At 43.4% G+C, this 12,083-nt stretch overlaps 1 protein-coding gene across 1 annotated transcript; it reads left to right on the plus strand.

The window, feature by feature from the left end:
* The first annotated feature begins 5,173 nt into the window (after window positions 1-5,173).
* On the plus strand, window positions 5,174-6,205 carry LOC123794572 (olfactory receptor 11A1-like). Its single transcript, XM_045800739.2, has one exon. The coding sequence runs from the start codon at window positions 5,174-5,176 to the stop codon at window positions 6,203-6,205; it is 1,032 nt and encodes a 343-aa protein (XP_045656695.2).
* The last annotated feature ends 5,878 nt before the right edge of the window (window positions 6,206-12,083 follow it).

The raw sequence follows: 12,083 nt of genomic DNA on the forward strand, positions 1-12,083 counted from the left end.
GTCTGTACATCTGTGTGTCTGTTCCACAATACTTCTAATCAGGAGATAGCAAGCATTTGAAGAGTTTTTATGGACTACCTCAATCATATTTCCAGGCCAGCCCATCACAGTTTTCTTCTTTTTCTTATATTCACCCATCTCTTCGGTTATTGAAAGGCATGAAATGTGCTATGAAATGTCAATATGAATTCTGCCACTTACTAACTGTATGACCCTGCACAACGTATGTGACCTCTCTGTGTTGTGGTTGCCTGATGTATGTAAACTGTAGATAATGATAATAATTACCTCCCATGGTTCTTATGAGGCTTCAGTGAGACAATTTTGTAAAACTCTGATCAGAGTGCCTCGCACACACAGACTGTTCAATAAATGGTCTCTTTCGGTATAGTTATTTTGCTATCTGGTTTTACCACACCCTCCTCCCTATATCTTCTCCATTCATAATTGATGTTTATATCAGTGAGTTGGGATGAAAGACACAAAAATCTTGTTCTAGGGACACCTGGCTGGCTCGGTTGGTGGAGCCAACTCAGGGTCATGAGTTCAAGCCCCACGTTGGGTATAAAGATTACTTCAATAAATAAACTTTAAAAAAAAAGAATCTTGTTCTATGAAGGTGAATTTTTCCCCAGGCAGGATTTCTGCATTCCAGAGAACTGGCTCTGGGTGAAAGGGCTGTTTGATCAGGCAATATGAACTCATCATCAAGACATGGATAACTGAAAGTAGTAGATAATTCTACTAACCAATTTTTGTTTTGTTCATTGCTGTATACCTGGAGTCTAGAACAGTGCCTGACAGGTTATAAATATTTGGTAATTATTTCTTGAATTAATTAATGTTATGACACATTTTTATACAAAATCTTAATCTAATACCTAGAAAACAGTTTATAGATCCTTTATTGCCACTTTAAACTCACAGATAACACTTCAGAAAAAGAGCTGAAATTAAAATAAATTTTAAGTACACGTTGGATATTTTTATTACAATTACCACAAATTCTAAGTCAATCAACACAAGGTTTATTTCTATGTAGAAAGGCTCTTATTCTTCTCTTTCTCACCTGACATATCCCTCAGGCTCTTTACACAACCCAAGACCTGGGCAGACATATTTTATTCTCAACTACTCCCTCAAAGAGAATAGACTAATTCCTTGCAGGTCACCTTTTCCTCATCAAAGTTTTTCCACTCTGCCTGTCAGGTAAGACACTTGTCCAGTTTCTTCCAGGAAGGGCCATCCTAGACTGTTCCTGGGGAGACCTACCTCCTGCCATGACCCTGTGCTGTCCTCTTCTGGCCTCACGTGGAAGGAATTTGGTGCTGTATTTCTGCAACAGGGTTCCTTCTTCACATTTGTCATTCAGCTGCATTTAGTATCTGCCACCACTATCTTGATGGTGCCTGATCTGGTTTTATACTAACCCATGATGTTAAATTATCAAACTAACAACAAATTATCTACAGAATTATATATAGTAGTTTCCTTCTGCCTCCTCCCTGCTAAGAGATTAAAGCAGGACCCTATGTCCTAAATCATGCCACAATAGAAAGACCGCTAATCTAGTCATTAGAAGTCAAACTCTAGATAATCCATCCCAATGTTGCAAGAACAAATCACATTTCAACTTGGGATTCATTTGAGCATCAGATATTCACCAAATAAGTTAATATTTGCTTTGTGAATTATAAAATATTAGATAAATGTTGTTCTTAATTGTGGCTATTCTTATGTCTTTCCAGTCTTTCCCTATCTCATAAGAAAGAGGTCATTAGATTTGACTGAAACACCTGGATGTGGTCCCTGGTGGACCAGAACATTCCCCTGGAACCAAAACATAGATGCAGCTGCTCCAGGTGGCTCCAAGCTACATCCCCTCCTCAAGGAGGCTCTTCTTCAACCCCCACAAGGGAAGGACGCTGCCCTGGTTTAAGAAAAGGCACTGGTGTCCGTAGACGCACATATAGGATAAGGACAATAGTCTTCTGTGAGCACCCTGGAGTAGGGAGAAGGCAATAACATGGAGCCTCCATAAGAGAAAAACAGAAAATCCACAGAGCTGTCAGCTGGCAGAAGAATCTAGTCTGGAGGTAAGACAACCAGGAGAGAAGGAGTTGACTCAAAGCCCACAACAGATCAGGCTCCCTTTCCACTGCATCTGAGTATGTATCTAGGGTTCATCTGGCTCAACACTACTTTCTACCAACAGAAAAAACCACCTCTCACCCAGCCTAAACAAATTTGGAAGAGAGCTTCCCATATTTTTTAAATGTCTTGTGTTTGTTCCAGTAGGTTTCAAAGAATGGGACCCATTATTTGCCAACTTCTGGGGCCTCTAGGAAGACAGTTCATTCCCTCCCCTCTGACCCTGTCCAATGAGCCTTATTTTATTTTAATACCCAAAAATCATGCTATAAATAACAACAGTCAGCCCCAAAAGAATCACCTCTTTGAAATCAGCACAGGTAGGTAGGTATGGGTTTTCCACCACCACCACCCTTTGGACCATGTCCTGCCCTCTGAGCACCTATGAGCTAACTATAGTCACTCTTCATAAGACTCCTTCCGGGGGCAGGGGGGAAGGGGGAGGAAGGAAGGAATTGAATGAAGATGGTCAAAATGTACAAACTTCCAGCTACAAAATAAACAGGTCCTCGGGGGACAGGAGGAATCCTTCCAATACTTGAAAATAGCTATTATAGTCTCCCATTATTTTGTCATTTCCAGAGTAAACATGTCCACATTCTTCATATGTTCCTCATACTTCACAGTTCCAAAGTCTTAACTCACAATAGTCAACAAAAATCTCAAATCACATTCACATAAATGGCTACTTTTCAACTGATTGTTAAAGCCTACAAGCAGATTTTACATGCGCCCCTGTTACATTTCATCTTGTTTTTAGTCCCTAGCATCCAAACACAAGATTATTTTGGATTATAACTCTATCACTTATAATATTGGTTTCCCTTCTTTGTTTCATATCATCTGAAGTTTGATGAGCCATGCATATTTGCTCTTTATCGAAGTCACTACCAAAACAGGTGAAGAAGACAAAAAGACAAAGCCTTCTCCTTTTCACGAGATGTGTTTCTCCAGATTTTCAAAGTCATTAATGAATAATTTTGGTCTATAGTATCCAAACTAAAAGTGTTATCTTTAAGCTCACAGTCATCATCTTTTCTATGAAACTTTACCAAAATTATGTCCTTTTTCTACTCCTTTCTCCTGATCTACTAAATTATTAATACTACCAATAAGGGTCATTATGTGAGGTTTGACATTATAATTAGCATTATATAGCTCCTGGTGATGTCTCCTTATGAGACTTCCATGTGTTCTTATAAAGCATCTATTTAAGAATTTTACCAGGGACCAAGGTCAAATTTACTGGTTAACAAGGGAAACAGTAACTTTTTTATCATAAGCACTGACTCAGAGACTTGAGAAGGCTTAAGAAGTTTGGGTCAGTTGACTGGTTGGTTGGTTGGTTGGTTGGTTGGTTTGGTTAGCTTTACTAGCTTCTTCCCTTGCTCCATCTTTCTGCTTAACCTGGGGTCTATTCCATTCCCAATTCAAGTCTCTCCCTGGCTCTTTAAGAAGTCATTAGTAAGGGTTCCTGTGGCTCAGTTGGTTAAGCGTCCAACTCTTGATTTCAGCTCGGGTCGTGAGATCAAGCCCTGGGTTGGGCTCTGCGTAGAGTAGGAAGTCTGCTTAAGATTCTCTCTCTCCCTTTCCCAGTGTTCCTCCCCCTGCTCTCTCTCTCTCTCTCTAAAAAAAAAGTCACTAGTATACAAAAAGATAAAATATATATCAAATACATATGAAAGTATTCTGTTCCCTCTATGTTTGTATCCCCTATGTGACCAAATGTGTGTCTGCATTATGGAAGCCCAAAACCAGAGGGAAAGATAGGACAAGGGAAGGAACACAAAAACCCTGTGCTCTTGCTACCATTTGCTAATGTGGAATGCCATCTTTCTTAACTTCAAAAATGAGAAAACTCTCTATCGTGTTGGACTTTCTGGTTTTTTCCTCCTACCATTTACATATACACACACAGTTACTTGACTTCCATCTCCAACCTTAACCATGGTTCTGTCTCAAACTGAGTGACAAAATTCCAACATTCCCTCAGTTAGGGGAGGACCCAGAGATTCCTTCTCCATTTTAGCAATCATTTAAGTGCCTCTTTCCCTCGCCCAAGCATTAATTGTCAGATGCTGCAAATTTTCTGTGGCAATTTACCATTGGAAAATTACTGTAACTAATTCACATATTTATTCATTCATTCCACAGGTATTTATCAAGGTCTTCCTATGTGTTTGGTGTTAGCGTAGTTTTGTAATGATTAAGAGAAGGAATCCTGTAACAGGGTAGAAATGTCTAAATAATCCACATTAGGTGAGATAAAATGACCATGTGACCTGCATAGAGAATATAGAGCAGGAGAACCAAGGGGAAAAAAGTATTCTCGGCTTCCAACAAACTGATTAGAGACTGAGCATAGTTTGAAAATGGCTTTACCAATGGTCACCAGGCCACTTGTCCAAGGAAAAGGAATGGATTCCCAGGGAAATGGGATCTGAGTTAATTCACATCTTTCTATATTGCACCTCTTTTGGAATAAATGATATAGATTGCTCATCAAAATGTCCAAGTCTCATTTCCTTAAAAAGGGAAAACAGCTTGAGATGAGTGGCTACTTCAGGAATGTGCATGACCTCAGGGTAGGACCACCTGACCACTAAGTGCTGGGCAGTCCTCCCACTCCGCCCGGAGGAGCTCACCAGGTGCGGTTCTGCTGTTGATCCTCAGCCAAGTTGCCAATAAATAGCTCACTGATGACTGGAAGAGTCCAATGCTGCTCTCAGACACAGATTTCTATCACTCGGGAAGGACTGGGGAAAGCACTGTAGGATAGTAGACTGTGGCAAGAGTTTTGGAGTCAAGCAAATGTGGGTTCACATCATGACTCCATCTTAATTGCCTTGAATAACTGACTTAATCTCACTGGGTCTCAGTTTCTCCTCTGTATACAGGAGACAATAAGGCCTACCTTTAATGCTTGCTGTGATGAATAAATGAATAAGCCAAGCATAGTGTGTGGTCCTAATAGGATCTTGGTTAAAGTTACCTTCCTCTCTTCTCTTGGGCCCAGATCTAGATGAGGAAGCAGTCCAGTGGTGACAGCGAAAACCAGACCACGTGGCTGATCCTGGTCGGCTTTGGGGAGCTGCAACATCTGGGCTTCCTCCCCTTCACCTTCTTTTTGGCCATTTATGTGGTAACAGTTGGGGGCAATGCCCTCATTGTGCTGGCTGTGGCCTCCAGTCGGACACTCCACACACCCATGTATTTCTTCCTCTGCCACTTCTCCGTGCTGGAGATTGGCTATACCTCCAACATCATGCCTCAGCTGCTGTGGAGCTTCCTGGAAGGGAGGGAAGCCATCTCACTGGTCAGCTGTCTGGTCCAGTTCTACATGTTTGCCTCACTGGCTGCCGGTGAGTGCCTCCTGCTATCTGCTATGTCCTATGACCGTTACCTGGCTATCTGCCACCCCCTTCACTATCGTGCCCTGATGAGCTCCTGGCTGTGTGGCTGCCTGGTTGCTGGAGCCTGGCTCAGTGGCTTTTCCTTCTCCGCCTTCACTCTGGCCCTGGCAGCCCCTCTGCCCCTCTGCCCTGGCAGCAGGGAGATCGACCACTATTTCTGTGACTTTGCTCCAGTTGTAGGGCTGTTCTGTGGGGATGTGGGGGTCATGTGGGGAGCTGGAGTGAGTATCTCAGGCTTTCTGACGCTGGCCCCCTTCCTGTTGATTGTGGCATCCTATGTCTTCATCTTGAAGACTGTCCTGCAAATACCTTCAGGCCATGGTAGGCAGAAAGCCTTCTCCACCTGTTCCTCCCACCTCAGCGTGGTCGGGGTGTTTTATGGCACCCTCATTGTGGTCTATGTAGCCCCAACAGACCACATGGCCCCCTTGCTCCAAAAGGCCTTCTCTGTCCTCTACACTGTATTCACTCCTATGGTCAACCCCATCATCTACAGCCTCAAGAACCAAGAGGTAAAGGGGGCCCTTCACAGGCTCTGGGGAGAGCTTATCCCAAGACATACTCCACTGAGACGGATAGGGCAGCTATTGGCTTTTTCCTGGATTCCAGCTCAGCCCCTCCCTCAAAGTCTAGAGGGCTAGAGACCACTGTGATGAAAAGATAAATACTGTGGGATTGAAAACAGATGTCTGACAAAATGAGGTAACTTCATTTATCCAGGGGGTATGCGGCAGGGTTCAAAATCTTATGCCTGGTACAGGGCCTAAATATTATGGACACTCCACAAATATTAGTTGAAAAAATGAATGGATGAATGAATGAATGAATGAATGAATATGGAAAAGAATGCCAGAGGAAGCACAGCACAACTCAAGTGGGGAACATTTGCAGATTATTAATCTAAGATGACAAGATTAAGTCTGGCAGATAGAGAAAGGAGGGGTAGGGAGATGGCAATAAGGACCAGAATTAAGATAAGATCTCATGACATGCTTCAAATGAAATCTCGGAATCAGAGAGACAGACTTGGACATAAAGTGTGTAGACTAATGATGTAGGTAGTGATGGCACAAGAGCCACTTGGGAGAGGAAGGGTCAGCCATTCATGTCTGTAGCCCAGGAGGCCAATTGGGCCACCGCTCTGGGAGTTCCCATTAGTCCTCCTGTTGTTGATGTCAGACAAGTAGGAAGCAGGGAAAAGGAAGGAGATTAAATGAGAGGGAAATAAATTAAACCCAATGAGAGAATTCTGAAATTTTGCCTCTAACAGAAAATCTTTTTAATCTTTTTTCTTTCTTTTTAAGATTTTATTTACTTATTTGAGAGAGAGAGAGCAGGGGGAGGGGCAGAGGGGAGAGGGAGACAATCCCAAGCAGACTCTGCACTGAGCACAGAGCCCATCCAGGGGCTCGATCTCATAACCCTGAGATCATGACCTGAGCCAAAACCAAGAGTCAGATGCCCAACAGACTGAGCCACCCAGGCGCCCCTGCGGTCTTTTAAAAATGACACAAAAACATTTCTAATTTTTTATTGGAACTATATCAACATGTTTCTCAAGGTATGGTATATAGATTACCTGTGCCAGAATGATCTAGAGTAGCTGTTTACACAGGCCTTTCACCAGGCCTACAAAATCAGAACCTCTAGAAACAGGGCCCGGGGTCTACATGTAACAAATGCCACAGTTGATCCTCAGTGTAGGGAGAGGGCATGGCTACCAGGGATGACAAGATAACAGGAAAACTGACCAAAAGGGGGGGAGGGGGAACATAGTTCCTCATGGATGTAAAGAGATGTAGCCCTGAATGGTGGGAATCAGGTAGATGCTAGAAATACAGAAAGGGTCAGAGAGAGGATCTGGAGGAAAGTAGAGAACCTGGGATAGCTGGCCCTGTCTGGGCGGGGTGGAAATACGGAGCAAGAAACACCAAACAGAAAATTTCCCTGTCTGGGAGCACCTCGGTGGCTCAGTCAGTTAAGCATCCAACTCTTGGTTTCAGCTCAGGTCATGATCTCAGGGTCGTGAGATCAAGCCCCCTGTGTGGCTTGCACTCAGCAGAAGTCTGCTTGGGATTCTCTCTCTCCCTCTGCCCCTCCCCCTGCTCACACTCCCTCTCTCTCTCTCTCAAATAAATAAACCGAAAGAAAGAAAAAAAGGGAAAAAGAAAGAAAGTTTCCCTGTCCAGAATGGTTCTTAGAAAGTGGGCAGAACCTGGGCTTTATATGAGTACTAAAAATGTCTCTGTGATATTTGTTCTTTGCCTTAAAGTCAAAAGTGAAAGCCTGCATTGTAACAGCATCTTGGACAGAAAGCCCAGACAGAATGAACACGGTGTGCATCCGGTTCCCCAAACAAAGAACCCAGCGGCTTCCTCAGGATGCGTGCCTCACCCCATGCCCGCAGGGGTTTGTACTGGCTGTGTGAGCGGAGAACCGTCTACAGACAGGTCGGGAATTGTCCTGGAGGCACAGGCAGGTATGGGTCCCAAGTCCTGCACAAAGCATATGGCTGCCTTTATGGTATTATTTCCAGGGTTTTGAGAAAGTTCCAAGCCCTTCTCCTCACCCCTATCACTGACATCACCTGACACGCCCCTCCATGAGCAGTCCCGTGCCTTCTCCTAAGGCCAGGAATTCCTATTGAAGTGTCACCGTTTTACGGACAAACGTGGAGGGTACTGCAGGAGAGGAAAGCAGCAGACCCTTCTTTGTGGATCTGAGCTTTACCATTCTCCAGCTTGGGCAAACTGAGTCTCAAATTCCCAAGGTATACTATGAAAGGAAGAATTAGACATACCTCCGTGCTTTGATTGGCCTATGACACATTTTAACAAACATTAATGTCCTCCCCACCCTCCCTTTCCTCAAGGAAAGTCAAGAGACCCCCTCTCTTTCAGTCCCATCGCTGAGGGCCAGCGCTTCCCCTGAGAGCCTCGCTGCCTGTAAACATGAGCCACAGCTGCTCCTTCTCGTCCCCTGGCCTTGAAGGACTGAGACAACCCTGGGAGGATGCCAGGTCATAGGCAAACTGGACCTAAATAGAGGAGAAACCCCAGGGGAGAGAGTCAGAGAAGGAAAGTAGAAAAGAGGAAGAGATGGGAAGGGGGAAGGGGGAGGAAGGGAAACGACAAGACAGGGGAAGCAGAGGGATAATGGAAGGGAAAGTAAAAGCCACAAGTGAGAGAGGTAAGAAACGGAAGAAGGGGGCGCCTGGGTGGCTCAGCCGGTTAAGTTTCTGCCTTCTGCTCAGGTCAGGATCCTGGAGTCATGATCCCTGCTCGGCGGGGTGTCTGCTTGTCCCTCCCCCAAACTCATGCTCACTCGCTGTCTGTCTCTCTCAAACGAATAAATAAAATCTTTAAAAAAAAGAAGAAGAAGAAGAAGTAGGAGAAGCAAAGGAGAAAGGAAGGGTTCCAGAAACCTTCCCCAGATTCCTCCACTGGGACCACATGTTTATGTTCCTAATGAAAAGAAAGGAGATTGGTTTTTTAATGGATTGTATTAAAATGTGTCAGTTAGGGGTGCCTGGGTAGCTCAGATGGTTGAGCGTCCGAATTTTGGTTTTGGCTCAGGCCATGATCTCAGGGTTGCGGGATCAAGGCCAGCAGTGGGCTCTGTGCTCAGCGTGGAGTCTGCTGGAGATTTTCTCCCTCTCCCTCCCCCCCCTGCTCCTCCTTCCTCTGCTCCTCCCCGGGCTCACGCTCTCTCCCTCTCTCTCAGATAAATAAATACAATCTTTTTTTAAAAAAATGTTTCAGTTATTAATCGGACTTCAGCTCAATATTGCGGTAAGGCCATGCTTTGCGATACCCTATCTTCAGCAAGCACACAGCAATAACTGAAAAAATGCAAAAGGAGAAAATGTAAGCGGCATATAATAGCTCAAAAACACAATAAATATCTATCTCCATGGGCCACAAATGTAAGGCAACTAATAATAAAAGCTGTGAGGAGGGCTGAAGCCAAAGGCCTGCTCGATCCCAGGCTGGAGCAAGAAGAGGCAGCTATGAGTTCAGCCCCTGCAGCAGGAACTAGAGCCAAAGGTACTCTAGAAGGGAAGGACTGAGAGCAGGGTTTTTTTTTTTTTTTTTTCATTAAAGAGAAATGGAAAAACAACGGCTGCCCACTACTGTCTGAGGCAAAAACTTATCCAGAGCACATCTAAGGGGCTAAGAGCGCAGAGCTTCAGGAGTTGGGAGCTGAGAGCACATGTGCGTGGCCCCCGCTCGAAATGAGTCTGAGCTCCGACACCATAAAATACTTGGAAAAAACCGAACTCTACAAAACGCAGCCCAAAAATCGACAGTTGGAAGATAAATTTACACTAGAGAATACTAAAATATTGAGTCTGAAAGACAAACACCATACGATTTCACTTCTATGTGGAATCTAAAAAACAGAACAAAGGAGCAAACCAAAAAAGCTGAAACAGACCCATAGATACAGAGAACAAACTGATGGTTACCAGAGGGGAGCCGAGCTGGGAGATGAGCAAAGTGGATGCAGGCGAGGGGGAGGTACAGGCGTCCGGTTACGGAAGGAGTACGTCATGGGGATGAAAGGCACAGCATAGGGAATAGAGTCAACAGTGTGGTTTTGTTGTTGTTGCTTTTGTTTTTGTTTTTGTTTGTTCTCCAAGTTTTTATTTAAATTCCAGTAGGTTAACATACAGTGTAATATTGGTTTCAGGAGTAGAACTGAGGGATTCATCACTTCCATACAACACCCAGTGCTCATCACAAGTGCCCTCCTTAATGCCCATCACCCATTGAACCCATTCCCCCACCCACCTCCCCTCCAGCAACCCTCAGTTTGTTCTTTATAGTTAAGAGTCCGTTTTCTGGTTTGCCTCTCTTTTTGCCCCCTCTACGTTCATCTGCTTTGTTTCTTAAATTCCACATATGAGTGAATACAGTCAGTGGTATTGTAACAATGTTGCACGGTGACAGATGGGAGCTACACTTGCGGTGAGCACAGCACAATGTATGGACCTGTCCAATCACTATGTCATACACCTGAAACTAATGGAACAGTGTGCGTCAGCTCTACTTCAAGTTTTAAAAAATATATTAAAAGTCTGGAAATGCCTTAAAATAAAGGACTAAGATCCTTAAAAAGATAGTGAATGAATAATTTACATTTAATACAGGAGAGAAAATCATGGAATATCTAGGCAGAATTAAAACAAGTACAGATAAGGGCACCTGGGTGGCTCAGTTGGTTAAGTGTCTGCCTTTGGGTCCTGGGATCGAGTCCTGAATCGGGCTCCCTGCTCAGCCGGAAGTCTGCTTCTCCCTCTCCCTCTGCCCTTCCCACTGCTCGAGCTCGCTCTCTCTCTCTCCTGCAAATAAATAAAATCTTTAAAAAAAAAAAGCACAGTTAGATATGTAAAAGAACAAATTATAAAATTGGAAATGAAAAATACAGTCACTGAAATATTTAAAGACTCAATAGACGGGGGCACCTGAGTGGCTCAGATGTTTAAGCATCTGCCTTCAACTCAGGTCATGATCTCAGGGTTCTGGGATCAAGCCCCATGTCAGGATCTCTGCTCAGCAGGGAACCCACTTCTCCCTCTGGCTGCCTCTCTCTCTCTCTCTCTCTCTGTCAAATAAATAAATAAAATCTTAAAGAAAAAAATATGTTTAAAGACTCAATAGATGGAATAAACTATATACTTAACTGAGGTGAAGAGAGAATTCGTGAATTCCAAGATAATGTTGTATAGTTCACCCAGAGCATAGCACAGAGAGGCAAAGAGATAAAATACCAAAGATAGTTCAAAGGCCTAGAGTTTAAATGGAGAAGCTCCAACATTTGCTGATAAGAGTTCCAGGAAAAACAGGATGGAGAAACTGAAAGAGAAGAGTAACTTGAACAGATGGTGAGAATTTTCCAGAATTGAAAAGAGATACAAATTCTCATTAGAATATATTTAAAATACCAAACAAAATAAATAAAACACAAATTCACACTTGGACACACTGAAGCGAAACTGCAGAATATTATGAATAAAGAAGAAGATACATACAATTATGCTCAGCATTCCCTAAACAACAAAAATTGGAAACAGTCTAAATACTCATCAACGGAAGAATCACTACAAAACAGTGGCAACACAATGAAATACTACAGAGTAGCTCATGTGAATGACAGCAACAGCAAGTATTAGCATGAATAAACCTGGAAAACAAGTTGAGGGGCACCTGGGTGGCTCAGTCGTTAAGCGTCTGCCTTTGGCTCAGGTCATGATCCAGGGTCCTGGGATCAAGCCCCACGTCGGGCTCCCTGCTCTACTGAGATTCTCCCTCTCCCACTCCCCCTACTTGTGTTCTCTCTCTTTCTGGCTGTCTCTCTCTGTCAAATAAATAAATAAAATCTTTTAAAAAAAAGAAAAGAAAAGAAAAGAAAAGAAAAGAAAAGAAAAGAAAAGAAAAGAAAAGAAAAGAAAAGAAAAGAAAAGAAGAAAACAAGTTGAATGAAAAATGCAAGGTGCAGAAAAATATGCACATTATT

The sequence above is a fragment of the Ursus americanus genome, chromosome 25, assembly GCF_024610735.1.
Source record: "Ursus americanus isolate L20-20 chromosome 25, mUrsAme1.1.p, whole genome shotgun sequence".
In the NCBI taxonomy this organism is placed as follows: Eukaryota; Metazoa; Chordata; class Mammalia; order Carnivora; family Ursidae; genus Ursus; species Ursus americanus.

Bases quoted from the DNA above. Each gene is read 5' to 3' on its own strand.
- LOC123794572 (XM_045800739.2), top strand. From the start codon at position 5,174: ATGAGGAAGCAGTCCAGTGGTGACAGCGAAAACCAGACCACGTGGCTG.